The sequence below is a fragment of the Oreochromis niloticus genome, linkage group LG7 (assembly GCF_001858045.2).
Source record: "Oreochromis niloticus isolate F11D_XX linkage group LG7, O_niloticus_UMD_NMBU, whole genome shotgun sequence".
NCBI classification, from domain to species: Eukaryota; Metazoa; Chordata; class Actinopteri; order Cichliformes; family Cichlidae; genus Oreochromis; species Oreochromis niloticus.
The window spans coordinates 38,423,750-38,445,046 of NC_031972.2; the positions used below are offsets into that span (position 1 = coordinate 38,423,750).

The following is a 21,297-nucleotide window of genomic DNA, read 5'->3' on the forward strand; positions in this document are numbered from 1 at the left end:
AAGGGAAGTGAATGCAGCTGGGGAACAACACAGGAGCAAGTAATCAGGGAAATGATACAAGGGGAAGTCAAACTGAACTCAAGGCACAAATAACTATGAAAATAAAGCAGAAAATAAAATGTGGTAAAATAAAAAAGAATGTTTCTTTCTGACATGAATGAACTTGATACAGGAGAACTGATAAACTATGAATCACCAGAAGACATTCAAAACAAATAAAATATTACAGCATCAGTTAGAAGAATATGTGACAGTATGCATCCACTGTAGCATGTGCCTTGCAAAAGTTATGAATCTGTAAGTCGTAAACAATTTTTGGGACCATAGAAAAGATGTTTTTGATACTGAGATTGGAGATCATTGCCATTGTTCACAGTCTTAGGATAGACGTAGGATGATACTACACTGTGCCAGAAGAAGAACTTAACCCTATCAGAGAAGAATTTCAAATATTCTTAAACAAGGCTCTGAATTTCAAAGTATCGAAAATGAGTTTATTAGAAAACAATATTATCAAGAATGAATCACAGCTAAGGGATGAACCTGGTATCAAAATGTAGTTAAAGAGGAGAACTTCATGTGATTTAACCTATTTTAATAAGTCAACTGCCCACATGGTGTTATGATTCCTGCCACCTCCACCTCTCCAGTAGGGACGATGTAGGGTTATAAAACGGGACTGTGTATCAGAGAGCCAATGCTAAAAGACACATTGACGGTAAAGGTGCAGGTGATATCTGACAAAACTGCATTTCTGAACTGAAATCAACAAATACCACAGAAACAGTTGCAAAAATAAGTTTGAAATATATTTGCATCAACGTGGGCATGACCTCAAAGTGTCTGCAGAGACGATACTCATTTGAGTATCATCTTTGAAACTTCTACACTTACCTCCCCAGTCACTCCAGTGCCTTATGAGAATTATGACAGGGTTGTCAGTCGGTGTGCATGGGTAACTTCTTCAGGATAACTATAACACTCTATTCTCTTCTTTTCATCACACACAACAGTCCCCCTGCAGCCATGTGACCCCACTTTAACCTCTTGTGTCTGCAGGTTTTCTTCTTCAGTAGTCGGTCTGAATTACAGCTAATCGTCTCTGACTGACCCCAGTCTGTCATTCTCTGATAGACCTTTGAAACAACTGCTGAGACAGTTTTTACCAGAAGACATTCAACTTACCAGAGAGGTCACATTATCTTCTTCTAAGAGTTACTGTCAAAGTTGAGAAGCTACAATAATCTAATAACTGCTTTTTTTTTCTCTTTGGAAAATCACTTGAACAATTAATTTGTCATTTAAGTAGTTGCCAATTAATTTACTGTCAGGCAACTATTTGACGAATAAGTTAATTATGTTAGCTTTGCTGCTCGGGTGTCTGTGTGGGCGAGTGTGTTTAAAAACAGGGATGTATGCTTCATTTGCATGGACCGATGCAGACAAATCACTAAATTTTAATGTCAGGCATAACCTTGGAGGCCCTCACAACTTTGCATATTTAGAAAGTATTTGAGAGAACAGTGTGACTTTGTCTGGACTTTGTCCATATTGAGGCTCATAAAACTTTGTGATATGATTTGGTGACTCTTATGCTGTCTTTGATGAAATATTACAATTATAAGTATTGAGTTCATATCCAACCTGCCTGTTGACTTTAAGTGAAGCCAGAAGGTTTCTAGCTTTCTTGTACAGCACAGAAAACAGAATGACAACTCTCCTCTTGGGCCTAATGCACGTCAGCTCAGAAAACATGGCTGTGAAAGATGTCGAGGCAATTACAATTGGCTTTACAGGTGTAATATCTGACAGCATGTCCAGGGCAGGATTTTTTTTTCTTTTTATCATAGAAGCAGCAGGTAATGTTTCCTGAGCGAAAACAATTGTTAGGCTTTGCTTGTAATTGTTGTGAAGAAATTATTTTAGTAAATCATACACTTTTCATTCACTTCAGAACATTTTATCCTTATAATTGTTTAATTTGCACCCTGTAATTTTAACTGAATGTTTCCCATTTAAATTTAATGTCCACTAATGACGAGTACAAGCAGGAGTTTCCAGAACATCTGCGTTTGTCCACTGTGTCAGCCGATCATACAGACATATAGAAGTTTTAAATGTGAGAGAAAACTTCTTATTGTAAAAGGACTCTTAAAAATAGCTTAAGGCTTTTATTGTTTTGCTTAAACAGTCTCTTATCTATTTGAGTTTCTAATAACTGTATATGATTGTCTACAAGTATGTTTTTTATGCTATTATTAATAACAGTTTTATTCATGTGTAATATTTCTTTAATAAGCATCTTATAAGTAGTCAAACGCTCTATGACCTGTTTATAAAAGATTATTACAAGGAGCTAATGTTTCGAATAAAAATGTAATCAGAGCCACATCAATGTTTGACATTGATAAACAATAAGTAAACAGACTATATGACATACATTAAATTTTCTGCTGTGAAGAAAATGTATATTTTATCATTACAGAAGTAAATATTTGTGAAATTGTATATTTTGTGCCTTACTTTTTTTAGACACTTTTCTTCACCAATTAAAGTGTTGCGCAAAATAATCTTTTAAGGCATGTCAACAGCAGCACAGATTTGTATTACTGAAAACCTGACAATCTAAATGTATTATTCCTGGAACTTCAGTAAGCTTTATTAACCATTAGTAGTCAGAGTATCCATGGGACCAGTGGGATGCATGTAGTAGTGCTAAACCTAACCAAGGAGGAAAAATGGTAGATGAGCTTGGGTAAAAGACCGAAAGTTGAGACACACAACGATGTGTGCTGCTGGTGGTAAAAGTTTCTGGGCTGCCTTCCTCATAACAGCCATCCCTTAAGATTTTCTCCATTTAAAGCAATGCATTATCAGGGACTGTAACATCTAGTCCTTTTACTGAATATTAAGTTAATTAAGTGAAAGTGTTCAGTCGTGGTTCAAGTCTGTGCTCTGTCTGGGCCACTCAAGAAAATTCACAGAGTGGTCCAGAACCCACTCTTTTATTATCTTGGCTGTGAGTTGTTGACTTGTTGGAAGATGGTCGACAGACAATCACTTGGTCTTCATGGCTTGGTTTGTCCTCTAACATGCACTGTCAACTATGAGACTTTATATAGACAGGTGTCCTATATGATGTATATTTGCCTATCCAAGTCATGTCCAGTCAACTGAATTTACTACAGGTGGAATTCCAGTAAAGTTGTAAAAACATCTGACAGATGATCAGTGGAAACAGGTATTATATGAAGAATTTTGAGGTAAAAAAAAAAATGAATTTAATCCATTATAAGAAAAAGACTGTAAGATGACAAAATGTGGAACAATTGGAGTGGATGCACTGTGGATCCAAAGTGACCAAACAATCAAAAGATCAAGACATCAAGGTTTATTCACTAGGAGTATTAGCTTGCATTGCTATTTGTTCTCACACTGGATGTGTGTTCCACCTCACTGCATTAAACACTCTACATTTCAGAATGTGTGAAGACCTCATCATGCACAACCAGCCGAGTATCTGCAGATTGCATTCTACCATTATTTTTTGAGTTATTCACATTTAATGCCAGTTATGTCTCGTTTCAACCTTGTGCTAAAATTGCTTTTTGTAACATTGTTTGACATTGTATTTTCATGCTCTACCGTCCATGAGTTACCTTCAGGCCTGCCTTTATCCTGTGTCCTGCAGAAACCAAGGGTGGATCTGGCTGACACTTACATTAGTTTTGTACGACAGAACCAGGACATTCTGCGCCATGGTGTCAGTGATGAGCTCTACATTGAGACCGTATTTGATGTAAGTGCAAGTACTGTTTCCAGTTTGCATGAAATTATGTTCATATTCCTACTTTATTGTTATACATAACTTTGTTAATCTGTAATTCTGTGTGCAAAAGCCCAAAATAGCAAATTGGTCAAGCAAGTACATGTAAAGAATTTCTTTTTAAAATTAGTTTTATTGTTGTTGCTTTTTTGTTAGTTTTTCTTTCTTCTTTTTTCTTAACAGGACCAGACAAATCCCCTTATTTTTCCTCCATTTAAAATCTAAACGCTCTGCTAACAGAGTATGCTGAATGAGGCAACAGTCATAGATCTATTAGCATATGATGTAAAAATTATGTAAAAACTATAAATGTAAGTTAATCAGTGCCTTTCTGTCTTGGAGACATAGTCTAACATTCTCCGCACTATTTCACAGCCAGCGGTTGTTTCAGCAGGAACGCTAACCCTAACGCTTCAAACAAATCAGCAATATGAAAGTGCATTTGTTCTCAGTCGAAAAAAAAACACTCCGAGCCAACTTGACATTTACAAATTTGCTTAAATTGCATATATAACACAAAATCACACTGAACGCAATTTCTAGAAACTTTACTTTGTAAGGTCAATATTCCCTTTGGGCAAGCACTTTGTCATGTTTTAAGGTTTTGAAGGTTTTGTGTGCCATTCAGCTCTTTGCACATATGTTTCTGTTTCATGTCTCTTTCTCTGTTCTTTGAGCACATGCTCTACCTCTGCTGTTTGCCTGTCTCTTAACTTTCTGTAGATTCATAAAGAAAAACAGAATTCATCACTCTTGAACCTATCAGCAGGAAGTGCTTTCATACTCTCTTCAGCTGTCACTAAATTGCTGATTTGAATCTATTCTCAGACTTTGCTTATAGAGTCAATTGTTTGATTCCTTTAGGCACCTACAATGGTGGAGCTAGACTTTTTTTCTCCATGGCAAATTGCAGAAGGCCAAATAATACATTTTTCAAGTCAGTACTTTTGGAAATAAAACCTTATTCTCTTGAGTGTAGTAATTTTTGATGTAACATTTCTACTGGTTAGGAAACGTAGAACTGTTTCTACTTTTTTTCTCTTTTTATTGTTGACAAAGCTCAGAGATGGAGAGTCAGAGGGAAAATATTTTATAAAATTGGTAGCACGATGTATTTGCAGTTCTATTTGTAAATGAAGAGTCTCCTAACACACTCCATAATTGGTTGTATGAGATGTACAAAAAAGACAGAATTTTAGTCTTTGGCACCCGGGGCCCCCGTGGGCCACTGCGTGTTTCTATATGGCGCCACTTACCTGATTAATTTGTTTCATTAACATGAATACTGGGTAATGGTTCCTGCTTCCGGTATCTCCAGCTTGTTTCGGTCTGTTGTTGTTCCTGTGCGTGTGATGTTCATGGTCACCCAGTCTCACACCAGTGGAGGTAAAGCTGCTCTCAGAAGCTGTGTTGTGCTCTGATGGTTAAACCTTCTTCAAAATCAGTGTTGTGGTCAAGAATTCAGAAACCTGCAAACAGTTGATGCTCTGCTCTACCACCTGTGGCACACAGAAGTGCTCGCTTAATCACCAGTACCACCGAGAAAACATCTTATTCGTTCCAAGTTCTGTCAGCATCCAAACAGAAGTCTCAGAAAAATGAGGCAGCTTTGTGCACATGTCACTGTGGTTTGCAGGTACACACTAAGTAAAACTGGATTCCTCAAGCTCAGTAACAGGCAGCATAAGCTAATCATTTCAGTTTGTTTGATAAAGACGCACATAAGTCTGCAGCAACGTACAGGCTTAGAATTAAAACTTTGATATTTGTTCTCTGATACTCTTTGACTATTTGTACCATTTATGACACGTTTATTATAATAACAATTTTTCCCCTGGTGATATAAAATTAGGAACGTACTCATTAGAATTACTTGTAACTGCTGTGAATCCAGTCTGACCACTAATTCTGTGGTTCTCAAAACATTTTATGCTCATGTTTCAAGTCAGTTTGTGGTTGATATTTTCTGTGCTTTATGTGACATACTTTCAGCTTTTTCAATATTTTTGTTATGTAAAATGTTTAATTACAGACAAAAATTGATTTAATGTGCACACATAAAGACATGCAAACCAAAAACTGAAAATAATTTTGAATAGTATCTGATCTGTTCATAGGAATCTTATATATACAGTAAATGCTTCTAAAATCTCTGCAAACAGAGCTCACAGTCAGGTGTTTGCACACACTGATTCTCCTCTTTCGAAGCAGCAGCAGGTTGCTTAGTTCCGAAAACACTGACTGCTTCTGTTGACCTGTTTATCACTTAGAAAACATCAAGAGCTTTTGGCTTGCTCTGCTGGAGCCAAAAACACTTTCACATACCCAGCTATCCATCCATCTAATCATCCCTCTATCCCACGCTGTCCGTTTTCATAACCTACCGCCCCCACTTGGATTTAGATTTTTAAGAATATTTTAGCGGAAAGTTGTCAAACACGCCTCAGCTCGCCATCATTAGTTAACACGGCAACTCAGACATGGCGGTTCAGACCTTCATACACATTAGCGGCACGAAGCTGAGCGATGGATTTCTGCCACCCACCGCCTCCTCCGAGAGTTCAGAGTGTTGTGACTGAGGCTCGATCTGCACTGGACTGAATTTTGTGTGTGTGTGTGTGTGTGTGTGTGTGTGTGTGTGTTCGTGTTTGAAAAAGGGAGGTTGAGGAGAGTAAGTCTAATAGAGCTCAGAAGCGCCCAGTCATGCGCCAAGAAGGAGGTGACAGTGGGGCCTTGAGGTTTCTCCACTCAGCCCTTCAACATGTATCTCACATACACACACAAATATGTGCGCACATACATTGTGTGTGTAAACAAAGAACCAAATCCTTTGTTCGACAGCAGCATCAGACCCCCTGCCGGCAGCAATATGGGTATGCAGTTTCCTTGTTTATATAGATGTTTGTGAGTCAAAGGCAAATTCATTTACATTTGCCACACCTTTTAAACAAAAGCTTTGTCAACCCTGATGGATTTAAAGAAGAGGAAGAAAAAGGCTATGAAAGCAAAGAACACCAAAATGAAACGATGGGGAATCAACATGAACTGTAAACACACTTAAGAGGTTTTTTTTTCCCTTTTGCTTGTGCATGCAAACATCTGTCTGTTTGTGTACAAGTGCTCATCAGGGAGCATCTTTGTGTGCATCACACACACACACAGTTCTCTGTTCTCGACTTTAGGAGGGAACAACTGACAAACCAAGGACAGACCTGGATACAGTTAAAAAAAAATATTTATCTCAAAACAGGTTTAATTCAACCTCAGATTTATCCTTCAAAACAAAATAAGATGTTTGAGATTCTTTCTTTTCCCCTTATTTCTGATATTAGTTTCAGTTCAGAAAGAAAACAAAATATTAGATCATTTCATTCTTCTCATGTGAGAAAACATAACATATATTTGTTAAGGAAAAAAGCAGATCTCAACAATTGAAACAATAAATAGACCCAGAAATAAAACATCTCTGGCATTTTATATACAGGAGTATACAACTTTATAACCGAGGAACATTTATTGTGCAGAAGCGTGAATATATCTCAAATGTTCAAATCGTTTTGGCACCAGAGAAGCATACCCCCATTTCTTCACATAATTTTTACAAGACCATTGCATACCTACTCGTTCCCCCATCCTTCCTGTGCTTATTCCCTCCATCTGTTTTCACTCTTATCCTCTAATCATCTCAATTAAGGACCTTCTTCATTCTCAATTTCCATGATGGTTAGTGCGGTTCGCAAGGCAACCAGCAGGCAGCTGATTACTCACTCTGGAAACTCGCCTCCCAGACACTCAAATATAGGTTTCCTTGAATGGAGGAGGAGCAGAAAATCAGAGGGTGTCATGCAGTAATTTGAACATCCTCAAGCATTTGTTAATAACGAGTACAAGGCTGATTAGGATACTATGTGAACTGCAGCATTAAAAAAAGATTGTGAAGGAACAGCAGGAAGAGAAAATAACAGAGGGATAGAAGATGTGTAAAAAGGATGACAGCAAATTTTAGGAATCACATAGGAACTGTCAGAGACGGCATAAGGACACAAGCAGACGCACATAAATGAGGTGATGCAAACTAAACTGAAGAATAATGTGCTACAATTTAGGTTAAAAAAGCATGCTTGCAACATTTTTTTAATTAGTCTAGAATAATAGAGGAAAAAATAGTGTAAATAGTCTGAGCTGTAAACCAACATGAATTACAAAAACATGCCAGCATTTAGATTTGAGGCAAAGCAGCCACACATGTGCAGATGTGTGTTAACCTGTTAGCAGTCACCAGCGGCACGCGGTGACTTTTACAGAAAGTCAGTCAGCACATATGAAACTGTATTTTTGGAAAACTGTGTATAAAGTAAAATTAATTCAATTAATCCATTTAACCTAAAAAGATGTTTACGGTTGATCTTGTTTTAAATACTTAATTTCTGTTTAGTGTTCAGCATCATATTCTATAAATCACACGTTCGAAACACGGGCCTTTTTATATTAGTAATAATATTATATTGTATATTAGTAATAAAAAATCAGCTGAATTAAAAGGCTTGAGCAGTGTGTGACATGGTTAACTATTAATATCTACAGGGAGAATTAGGAATGAAAAATTCATCTCCTCACGCTAATTTGTGTCCATGGGGTCTCCTTTGTCAGAAGTTTGATTCTAATTTTTAACTCGATGCTGTAAAATGCAATCGGGGTACAATCGGTCATGACAGCTTTGATGGCAGCAGCAGTCACAGAAAAACTTGCCTCTGTTTGGGAAGTGCAGATACAGTAGTGATTCTGAGAGGAGGCCCAGTTTGTTTTCCAAAACCAGGACTGACTGTTTCAAACTGACAGCGAAAAATGTTCTGCAGTAAACTGGACTAATCAACAGAAGAACCTGAGGCACCGTTGCACTTTTCCGGTAAGTTAAATGTGTTTTTGGAAACTAATCATTAATTAATGTGCTACAGCTAACTAGCTGAGACCGTTGTCGGCTGTCGGGGAAAGCCGTGTTCAGTTATTGAATTTGTGCAAACAGTTGCATGTTTCTCTCTCCACATCTGTAAGAACAGTGACACCAGATTTTTTTTTTAAGTGTGGACTTCAACAACCCCTTATTAATGGTGATTACTGATATGCTGATGTCAGCACATCAGTAGAACTATTAAACTGAAGAAATGTAAGGGCAGATCCTGAGGTGCGTCAGAACAGGAAAGGGTTCAGCTTTGAGGGATAAACTTCAGATTTGGCAGTTTGTGATTATTAATTTCTCTTTGTGATTACAGGACTTGCACACTTGGATTAAGACCTCTACCCCACCTTGTGACAACAGAGAAATCATCCTATATGCCCACTCTTAATCCTGCATACGTATTTAATATTAGAGTCAATTTTAAATTGATCCAAAGTTAAATGATGAAAAAGCATAAAGACTAAATTATCTTATTTTGCAATGTGACGTGAAAGACAGACATCCATGTAACTATAAAGGAGCATAAACAGTAACTCAGTTTGGTGTTTAGGAAAGCTGCTCATCTCAGACCTGCACAGCTTCTGTACTGGAGTCGCCAAATTAAAATTGAATTGAATTGCATGTAGTGAGCTGCATGAAGAGGACACGACATTTTCTCTGACAGCATTAAATAAAACCTGATTTAAGATAAAAGGTCTTCAATTGTATTTTCAACTGAAAACTTTTAATCTGTAATTTTCTCATTCTGTGTTTTGCTAATAGTGTGTTATCTCCCATGAGTTTATGAGTCTTATGTTAAAATCTAAAATGACAGCATTTAATTTCTAGATAATTCTGATATTTACAGTAACTCTGGGCCTCAGTGGAAGCATGCAGCTGATTTCATCGGTCCAAAATATGATAACAAAAGCTAAGGAGTGCTGAATTATTCAAACATGTAGACTAGGAGTGTAACACAGGTGTGAAGCATCGCTAACTAGCTAGCAACAAGCCTGTAGCAATTTGTGTAAGCTTTTTATCGTATTTTCGACCCTCACTTAATGTTGAGACCAAAAAAATCACTAATAGAAGGAAACACAAATGGCATCTGGCACTCAATCATTTGCTTGAGCTGCCAGTTAAGGTGGTTGAGACATCCACAACATGGTTATCGATGAAGTGGCTCAGGGATGAAGGAGAACCCTAGGCACGCCCTAGACATGCTGGAAAAATCTCGGCTAGCTCAGTAATGCCTTGGGTACCCCCTTGGAAGAGCTGGGGCTGGGGGTTGGAGGGTTTGATATCTGAGCATCTTTGCTTAGCTTGCTACCCACATGATCATTCTTCCAGAAGCGCTTGTAAGATCAGAAAGTGATATTCCACTTAGGTGTGCCCTAATTCATTCCAAAGGTATTGCCCAAAAACAATGATCAGGCCAGTCAAGTTTTCCCACGTTAAACTCACTCATCCATGGTCTTTACAACATTGTTTTATGTACTGATGCACAATCATGTTAGAACAGATGGAGGCCATCCAAACTATTCCCACAAAGTTGGAAACATGAAATTGTCAAAACGTCCTTGGTATGCTGAATCCTTCAGAGTTCCTGTCACTGGAACTAAGGTGTCGAGCCCAACTCCTGATTATTAGTTATTTCAAAAACTATTTCAAAAAAATTTCAAGTTTTAAATTTGCAGCCAATTGCAGAGCCAGCCTTCCTTTATTCAGTCTGTTGGTGTCACCAGCTCCAATGCTGCTCCCCAAGAAAAAACCGTCATCATCTAGTCCAACAGTAATGAATACAGCAGTGCCAAATGTAGTTCTCTTTTGATCAGCTTACAGTTATTTTTTAAATTATTTAAAGATACATTATTTGAAAATAATTATTTAAACATAAGGTCTCCCATCTACTTGTGGTAAATAGACTGGTTCTCGTGTAGTGCTTTTCTACTCCACTGTAGCACAATTCGGCAAACTCATTTTTGCAATGTAAAATGCTTGATTAAATAAGAAGTTGATTTTTTTTTTAAAAGCATGTAATTTTTCACCATTTGATTACTTTCCAGATCAAAAGATAAGACTTTTAAAGAGAGAAAATGCTTTAATGCAGCCTGGGCAGAAAAATAAATCAGGAACTGTGACTGAACTTAAATTCTCATTTTTAAGTTTGTATTTTGTTGTATTTTCTCGAGGCTAAGCTACTTAGACTCAGTGAAAAACTTATTACTTTGGTATAATTAGGAGCCAGGATGTAGGAGGTTACAGGTTGCTTTCACAATAGAATGAATCAAATATTTGCATGACAGCTGAGTAATCATGGATGTGTTTTGGCTTTTGTCAAGTGTGTGAAAAACCTTTGGACTGTTTTTCTCTCTTAAATGGGAAGGTAATTACAGTCCTTGCCATTGTACAGAATTAAGTCGGCGGTGATCTCTCAGAGCAGATCTGAATATACGGGTCATTACTGTGTCAGAGCAATTTCCGCAAGTATTCTTGTAAGACTGGTAACTGAATAAAGCCACCCAGTGTGTGCATTTTACCAGCAGCATTTTGAATGTTGCTGTAAGTGAGGATTGCTCTTTAGGTGAGAAAAGGTGTGTTTGATTTTCCTGCAGCTGTGGCTTGTTGGTGGAAGGTGTGAAGGAAGATCATTTAATGAACATTACAAAGAAGGAACCTGATTTTTTTCCAACTCTTTGAAGTTCAAAGCAGAGCCCTGAACTCTATCCTTGTATTCAGGACTTCACCAGTAAATTGGTGCCTTTGAATAAATAAATGTTTTACCCTCTTTGAGTTTTGCACTTTTGTTAGCACATGTCCTTTGACCTTACATTGTAGTGTTGTCAGCTGGACTAAAGCAAGGCATTTTAGATCTGTCACCAAGCAAACGGCTAACATGTAAACTAATCTGAGGGTGAACACACAGGTATGAAAACCATAAACTGTTCTTGTAGCTAAATTAACATAGTATAGTTTTTATTAGTATCTTTTCAGGGGTATGGCTGCAAGTGAAAGGAAAAATGTTTAAAGATGCTCCTCAGAGTATTTTCTTGCCCTTGTTTACTTCAAAAACAGACTTGAAAAAGCTTTCACCAGGAATGTGCTCTAGCAGTCGAAGGTCACTTTATACATACTACAAAATCCAGTACACAGATCTTTACATGGCTTATTCATTTTAATGCTACAAAGTCATGTACGTTTGCAATGTTTGCAATGATTTTATAAAACATGCAACATTTTACAAAGTCCTGTGTGTGTTTGTACATTGACCTACATAAAATACAATGAATTACAATAGTCCAACTGTGAAGAAACAAAGGCATGAATAGTCATTTCTAATTCTGATTCAGCTGAAAGCAGGTGAGCCTGGAGGTGCCTGAGATGGAGGTATTCTCTGGAGAGAAGAGGAATGGAAATCAGTAGGAGCAAGGCAGAATACATGTGTATGTAGGAGAGAGTTGGACGGGTGAACATGCAACGAGTGGATATAGTGAAGGCAGAAGAGTTTAAACATTTGGGGTCAACCTTCCAAAGCAAGAGACAGTACACAAGAGAGATGAAGAGGAGATTCCAGGCAGAGTAGAGCAGGTGGAGACTTACAAGATGGTAGTGAGACCTGCTATGATCCGTGGTTTAAAAATGGTGGTGGCACTAACAAAAAGCTGGGAGACAGAGCTGGAGGTGGTAGAGCTGAAAATGTCAAGGTTTTCCTTGGAAGTGGCCAGAATAGAAGAGATCAGAAATGAATACATCAGGGGAACAGCCTGAGGTTGAGCAAAATTAGAAAGGTAAGGCTGAGATGGTTTGGACATTTGCAGAGAAGGGATGATGAATATATTGAACAAAGGATGCTAAATATGGAGAAGAAAACCACAGAGAAAATTCATGGTTGTAGTGAATGATATGAAGAGGATTAGTGTGACAGAGCAGGATACTAGTGATAGGGTGAAATGGAGTCACCCCTATCAAGTCAGACAATAACACCGAGGCAGTCACCTGATCTCAAACCAATATAGTATGCTTTTTTTTGGTTGTTAAATACATAACTGGTGTTGTTCATCAGGTCTGGACTTCATGCACTCATAGAATGCAAACGATTTTGATCCAATTTATTTAAAATTGTTCAATTACGTTTGAACCTCTGACGATCAGCACTTTGTAGAAAAATGGCTGTAATTTCGAAATACTCAAATCAATGCTTTTGTTAGCCCCCTTGAAACAAAGCATTTCTGCATTTCCAAAACATCTTGATTGATTGATTGATTTAAAATCTACTTGTGTCATTGTCCTGTGTTGAAGCAGCCAAACTGATATTTACAACTGATAGTTTGGGCCTTCGACTTATCCCTAGCTATTGTTTTCTCTTCTCATAATTATCTTTGTCCTGTTTGGTTTGTTTCTGTTTCTTACAGCAATGGTACACTGACTCCATGAAGGCAATATGTGTTTGGCTGACTGACAGACTGGACCTGCAGCTGCACATGTACCAGCTGAAAACACTCATCAAGATCGTTAAGGTAAATAAACATGAAGTATGTAAGAGAGACCAAGCCTGACCATTTGAGAGACAAAGATGTCCATTTTTCCAAAAGGGGTTGTTTGTCATTCAAAATGACCTATTACGTTTACCTACCACATTTTAAGCCATCTTTTCTTTAATGTTTAAAAAAATTGAAGTGAATAACCTGAGACTGGCTCCATTCAATTAAAGGAACGTCTTAGAATCTGGCTTATTTGTGCAAAAACAGTCAGATCTGACAAAAAGGGAAAGGGAGAAATAATAAAGACAACTCGAGCCGCATTGACGTGTCCTTGAAAGTAGCAGTGTGAAGAGGCGGGGAGACGTGAAGGAAAAAAAATGCTCAACTGTGGGCTGTTGCTGCTTCCAGCTCTCTTTGTCTTTTCATTGGTTGCTGATATACAGAGTTTAACTTGAAAGCAATGAGACAACGAATCATAATAGCCCTCATGTAAGGTGCAAACATTCTTCCTTGCATGCTATCGTCTGTCGCCCTGGTATGGCACATAAAAGACTGCACGTCCTTGGGCCTCAGTCTTCCTGCTTTTGTCCTTTCAAACAGTGAATGGCACACACCTTATCCTGCTTAATACATTCCAAAGATGGTTTCTGTATTTTTTTTATATTCCTTCTCTTTTTATCTTCCTCTCACCTCAACAGAAGACCTATCATGACTTCAGGTTGCAGGGAGTCCAGGACAGCACACTGAACATCAAAAGCTATGAAACCATCTACAACAGACTGACGATGGAGGAGGCTACTATGGCTGTCAAGGCAGGTGATGGCCTACAGGGCATCAGCATGAGAGACAGTGATGTAGAGGATGACTAAACACACACATGCACACGTTCTCTCTGCACACAATCGGTTACTGCTTGATTATCATCCTCTCTAACGGACATTCGATTGCAGTCTGTGACACACTACTACACTTCACCAAGTAGTGCACACAAACCTGAAAGAATAGTTAACAGATTTTTTTCTTGTACTGTGGCTGAAACGTTGCTGTGGTGTTTTAACAAGGACAAGTTATCAATTAGTGCTAGATTGCATTAGCCAGAGAGATGCTCTATTCTGCTGTAGTTGTTTTGCTAACAGCTAATCAACAACTGTTGACACTCTTGGCATTCAGAAACCTCTAAGTTTTGGTTTTACATCTCCATGGTATTTTTTCCACTGTTTCAGTTCTTGTCTGATTTACAATTATATACAATTTATTTCTATAACATAGTGATGCACAACCTGTGCACACGTTTGCATTCTTGAAATCTTAATTTGAAATCAGTAAATAAAAAGACATAAATCTGAAGTAAATGTAGTGAAATGCAGTATTTTTTTTTAATGTAATAGGGTACAAAAGGGGTCAAATGGGTCAGAAATTCAGAGTCAGAGTAGATGTACAAATAGACTCAAGGTCAGCTGGAGTTTTAATTGGTGGTTTGAGGGAAAGTATCTCAAAATCTTTAATCCTTTTGAGTCACACCAAGTGATAAAGTACAAAACTTTCTATATTAATAATGTGCAATTTTGGCATTTAGAGGGGAGGGCTAAACACAAAAAATACATAATGACAGCTTATCATTTCCTTATAGCTAAAAGTTGGTTACTGATTCCCCCGTTTCCACTACATAGCCAAGTTGGAAACTGTGGAACTTTTTTAGCCACTACTGATAAACCATCCTGGTAAGTATAGTTCACTGCAGGTAGCTGTACTATATAGTGTTTATATGTAATATAGAGTTTACACACATTCACACAAATATGCAATATGAGATGCAGTGAGTGTTTTCCAGTCCACCTCATGATAGAGCTAACAACACAATAACCAGTCGTAGCAAAGGAGGTGAGTCAGTCTGGCAACAGCCCAAGTTATGTTAACAATATTTAGTTGTTATGGGTGTATTATTTCTATTATACTAGAGTATAACTTCATTATAGGGGTGACTGTCAGCAAGGAGGTACAGTCACCCAATTGGAAATATGGTGGTTCCATCCCTGGCTGCTCTAGTCTACATGCCAAAGTATCCTTGGGCAAGATACTCAACCCCAAGTTGCTCTCTGATTTTGGTCATCAGAGTATGAATGTGTGTGAATGATAGACAGAACGCACTAATGCATTAGATGTGACTATCAGTGCTTCCCAGATTCTCTGCTGTTTAATTTATGGACATACAGCCGTACTCTGGTGCAACTTTGCATCGTAAAGCTTAGCAATTGGAGGCGCTTTCTATAATGTCTTTGCTCACAGCTGTAACATTGGAAATGCCCTGTACCCCAGATTAAAACAAAATGTTTGCTAGTTATTTATTTCATTCAGCCATGTGCTGCATTATCCAGTACAAACTACAATGGTTCTCTGCACATGAAAAAATTGCTAAGCTAATAGCTAATTTCTCCCTTCATGGTAAGTGAATGGACACATTCAACTGGTATTGAAGTAATGCATTTTTAGGGGTGTGGCTACATGTAGATGCTGACAAAGGCACCTGTAGTTTGTCTTTGCTTAGGTTTCACATCAGCAAATTTAAGTCACTGATGTCTTGACGCATCATCCAGGTAAGGAAAACCCAAAAAGTTGTTTCTGTTTGCACGTAGAGTTTGTAGTTGAAGACTTCATCACTCATCTGAGTGACTTCTTCAGTCTCAGCTGAATGCAGGTTTCCCCAACCTTATAAACAGTACATTTGGATAATGACTGAAACTGATCAGTGGATGTTGATCAATGCTCATGACAATTTGTATATTAATGATCAAGAAACTGATTTCACGGCCCAGTTTTCGTCAGTAGTGTTAGTTTCAGTGGACCACTGAAATGACAATTGAACAATTAACTCTCAAGTGATCAAGCTACTTAAGACTAAAATGATCAAATGGGGTGATTTCATCATTGGGGAGGTCAGTTGTGTCCAGGTTTCAACCACCAGGTGATCTTGCAGCATTTTGAGGTAGTCCTTCTTGTTCCATCCACTTTGTGCACCAGTGCCATTGTACCAGTACCACTGGCAGCAGAATAGCCCCAGAATAATGGCATGCTTCAATGCCATCATACTCTTTAGCCCCAGAGCATGCTTGACAGTTGATACAGTATATTTAGTTTTGAAGGCCTCACAGTTACTCCTCCCAGTATACCTGTTGTCATTCATGTCATTGTGGCCAAATAGCTCTATTTGTTTCATCTGGCCATAAACCTTTCTCCAGAAGGCATTTGGGTTGTGCATGTGGGCAGCTGCCAATTTTAGCAAATTCCAACTGTATATTTAACATAGCTTTCCATTGTCCTCGCCACACCAATGAGCCAATTCCTGTTTAAAAAGCAAAACAATATCATACATAATAATTTCGATGCTTAAATGCTTATAAATTATGTTGTGCCATTTAAAATGTGATTTGTAGTCATCCTTCAAGAGCCGAGCTGCAATGTTTGAAGTTCATGTCAGAAGCTCTGCTACATATTGATTTCAGTGTATTCTTCAGATCAAATGTTTGCAATAATCTGCCAGTTAATTTAACCCTCTGATCATGTTTGTGTCTGTCCTAGTCCTGGGTCTTTTACCCAGCCGTTTGAATTTTAAGATATTTTGATTTTTTCCTGTGAGCTCATGATTTGCTCTTTTGGATGTTGAGACCTAATTTATATGATGGCTCTTCATCTCTGCATCTAGTCCGTTCAGTATGATAGTGTTAGTCGTGTCTCCATGTTTATCTCTGTCACTGTGTGAGGTTCACGTCTTAGTCTTATTTTGATAGTTCCTCGTCTTGTGTGTGTTGTGTTAAGTTTTGCTTCCCCTTTTCTCGTTAGTTATTCTGTTCACCTGTCTTGTTTTGCCCAGCTGTTGCCTCCCACATTTTCTTGTGTACAGTTGAGTCCTCGTTGTTTTCCTCAATGATTTGTGTATTTGGTTTTTGATTAATTGTTCCTGGTTTCCATCTTGTTTATTTTGTAAGTTCTTGAGTAATAAAGCTGCTTTTGAGTTTGATATTCATTTTTTCTGAGTCATATTTATATATTTCTGTTAAGTTTTACTAAATTTTCCAGTTATTTTTAAATGCATTAAATATCAAAATATGAGTTACAAAATTAGACTGAATTGACATGTAAAATGTAAAATAACATGTGAAACCTCTAACTGTGAATAACTTTAGAGAATCCTGGGGGCAATTTGTTTAATTCCATTTTTTTTATATTCATGCTATTTTGGCTGTACTGAGTGAATATAGCTAATATTTGCCAGATGATATACATTTTTATTTTCTTTTATAGTTGTTTTGTCAGTTCTTTTAGTTGGCTTAAATGGTTAAGCTATGCAAAAACTAAGCTACTTTTCAAGTAAATATTGAAAAATATTGTAAATACAATTTTTGATCCCACATTTATCTTGACATCAACAAATGCATTTGTTTATGTTAAGTAGTTTATGCAGCTGCCCTGCAGCCATAGTTAGAAGTATGAGCAGTAGTGCAGGATCAGTCATTTTGGAGATGCCAAGACTTTAGAGCACACAGGAGGCTCTGGAAATAATCATGCACTATGAGTGTAAAGATGGCACCTCATCCTCCTCTGAGGACTCTGAGGCTGATATGAAGGAGGCTTCAGAGGTAGAAACAGACCAGCTGGGGTCCAACTCTGACTCATCTGAAGGTGAGTGTGTAGAGGAGATGGTTGAAACAGTGACTGGATGGACTCCTCCATCTCCATATGGGACGTATGCTCTGCTACGTCCCAGCAGCCAGACGTTTAATCCCAGGACCTAAACACCATGGCACTATCTGTGCACTACTGCTGATGGATGAAACTGAAACTGTGGCCATGACAAACCTGCATGGGAAACACTCAGCAACTTATGTTGACACACACGGAGGGCAGGCTTATATAGGGACGCTCATTTTGGACAATATTTCCAGGTCAAAAATATAATCAATTCAAATCTGCAGCGTGCCACTGCAATCCCCTCTCGTCAGCAAATGTAAGGACAGTGTGACTTTTGCACAGATAGAAAGAGAAGAGCTGGCAGCACCATGTGTGAACCTTACATGCAAAAACCACAGCCTGTCCATTTGCAGCCTCTGCTCCACCTCAGCTGGAGTCACTCTTCTTTAAAGGGTTCAAATCCAAAAGCTATAATTAATATTTGATATTTATATTTCAGGCTGAAGTAGTGTTAAAAAACTGTGTCATTTAAAGTGGGAAAAAATGTTTGTGGGAAGGTGGCATTTTTTCCGCTAGGTCCTTGAGTGTCAGTTTTTGTTTAAAAAAAATAAAAAATTTGACACTGTAGAAAAACTAAAAATGCATGGATAATCATAAACTCCTTAAATGTATTTTATCAAAATCATTTTTGTTGTAGTGTAGCTATGTAAGCATACTGGTCTTTAAAGGGTTAAAATGCAAAAACTTAATTATCATTTAATATTTATAGTTCAGACTGAAGTAGTTTTAAAAGACTGAGTTATTTAAAGTGGACAAATACAACATTTTTGGGGAATGTGGCATTTTTTTGTCCTGTTGATTTTTAAGTGTCATATAAGGGATAAAAAAAATAATGGAAAATTGAAGGATTTTCCAGATAACAATTCATATGACTAGTTACGGAACACAAAATATTAAAGAATAAAGGGTTAAAATGAGAAACAATTTTGAGTTTTAAACAGAAATGAGGTGTGTCATGTGGGAATTCTGCAGTGCAAAGTCGAAAGTGGATAATTTTCATATCTGACAGGATATAAAGTTGCATGAAGTCCAAGTCTGTAGACCTCTGAGACTGAATTGTATGGAGACATAGATCTGGGAAACAGTAGAGAAAAACCTTCTGCAGCATTGAAGGTCCCAGTGAATACAGTGGCCTCCATCATCCGTAATTGGAAAAGGAACCACCAGGAATTCTTCCCAGAGCCTGCTACCTGGCCGATCTGACTGATTGGGGTAGAGAGCCGGCGAGGTGACCAAGAACCTGCTGGATCCCAATGGTGACTTTGACAGAGCTCCAGTATTGCTTTGTGGAGAAAGGAGAACCTTACGTACCCTAAGCACACAGCCTAGATGACAAAGGAGTGGCTTCAGAACCACTTTGTGAATGTCCTTGAGTGGCCCAGAAGCCACACTTGAATCCAATTGAACATCTGTGGAGAGATCTGAAAATTGCTGTTCACTAAGGCTCCCTTTTCAACCTGATGGAGGTTGAGAAGTTCTGCAAAGAATAATTGGAGAAACCTCTCAAAAATGGGTTTGCCAAGCTTGCAGTGTCATACTCACAAACACCTGAGCCTAAAAAATGCTGTCAAAAGTACTTTAAAAAGTATTGAGCTGTGAATACTTACTGTACATGTTATGGTTTTGTTTTTTAATTTCAATAAATTTGCAAGATTTTCAATGATTTTGTTCACTTTGTGATTATTGGGTATAGTGACTAAACTGACCAGAACTAAGAAAAGTGATATCAATGTTTCTGAGAAACTAAACTACTGCCGTAAAATATACTACAATGTAAAATTGATGACTTGGAAGACTGGAATTGCTGTTCAATATTTGGTTGGGCTCTCTCTCTCGGAGGAAGGCCAAGGTGCTTATTGGTATACTTTCTTCAAAAAGTGGATCCATGAGGACTTAGTGATAACATCTTCCCTAGACCCCAAGTGATTATAACAGCATGCAGAATTGGTAGTGGAGCTAAAGTAGAGATATGGTCTCCTGCCGTCCCGGGTCGTGATAGTGAAATTTCTGGACTATGCAGACAAACTGCGAGTCATGAAAGCCACAAGTGAAAGGGAACAAATACTCCATGACAGCCACAGCCTCCCCTGATGCATCTGTTGACTTGCAAATGTGGAGTGTGGAATATGGAATAGCTCATCTTGTGAAATCTTTGGAGATGTTCAAGAGGAACCAGACACATCTTCACACAGCACTGGATGTAGAGCTTGTACACAAACTGAAAACATTTGGTTCTTGGTAAAGGTGAAGTCTGACAAAACATTCTGACTAATGACTGTATATATCTGGCGAATGTTACCTTCTGTTTTGAAAAGGCATCTTATTACTCGCTTGATGGTAGCCTTAAAGACTGATAAACTAAGTATAAATCAATTAATAGCTTGGAGTGTTTGGCTGCAACAGCTAAAACTATGTGGAATTCTGGTTTGTTTAGCATCACTTACTGTGATGATGACAGAGGAACACCAGTTAGGCGACCTAACCAGGCTGTTGTTTAAAGCCTTTTGGATACATTTGTTATAGGAGGGAAAGGTGTATTTCAGTTGGGGAAATAAATTGAGTTATATTTTCATTCTTCAAAGACAAATCGTTTTTGTTTTCTTTTTTGTTACCAGCCTTTTTAAATTAGCTCATCATCACAGCAAAGCATGTAAAAGACAAGCTGGTCAACCATGTGGACGTCATGCTTTGTCTCACGTAAGCGTGAAATGGACGTGCATGCAGAAGTTAGAGTAAGCTGAGTTCCATCAGTGGGTAATGTTTTATCTCAAGCCAAAATGAAAACAAGCGTTTAAAGAGACATTACTAACACGTTTACATATAAATTCATTTACCATCTAGCTTACTCTTAACTGGCAAAGAAGGAGCCTGGAATGTACTTCATACCTTTCCTGGTCAGCAACATTTTTGCTTTAAATATATTATCTCCCCCTCCTGGTATGCAACTTCTGCATGTGTGCATTTCACACCTAAAGAGGCAAAGTGTAACATCCACACAATGAACCAGTGTGTTCATTGTGTGTGCTGTGTGTGCTTTGCCCTGTTGATTAATTACAAGGTCATATGTCCTCTGAACTTTAGTTTACCTCTTGGAATGTAAATGACTAAAGCAAGTCATGAGTAGAATAAGACAATGGAAAGCTGAAATAATCCATCTACAGAAACCCAAGGATAACTGTGGCCACACACACACACACTGGGAGTGGAAACGCCGCAGAAACATGAACAGCTAAAACTAATCACAGATAACGAAACAAAGAAAGTCAAACTAAATACAAGGCACAAAAAGAAAACAACTAGCAAAATAA

The 21,297-nt window shown here is 37.9% G+C and overlaps 1 protein-coding gene across 2 annotated transcripts in view; it reads left to right on the forward strand.

Moving 5' to 3' along the window:
• cadps2 (Ca++-dependent secretion activator 2) overlaps positions 1-17,258 on the forward strand; it is a 141,106-nt gene extending 123,848 nt beyond the window's left edge. For both annotated transcript variants that reach the window (XM_013276593.3, XM_013276591.3), the window contains 3 exons: positions 3,692-3,799; positions 13,175-13,279; positions 13,942-17,258. In XM_013276593.3, the coding sequence (XP_013132047.1) occupies positions 3,692-3,799; positions 13,175-13,279; positions 13,942-14,112 (384 nt within the window). In that variant the 3' untranslated portion in view covers positions 14,113-17,258. The remainder of the gene's footprint in view (positions 1-3,691; positions 3,800-13,174; positions 13,280-13,941) is intronic.
• Positions 17,259-21,297: the final 4,039 nt, after the last annotated feature.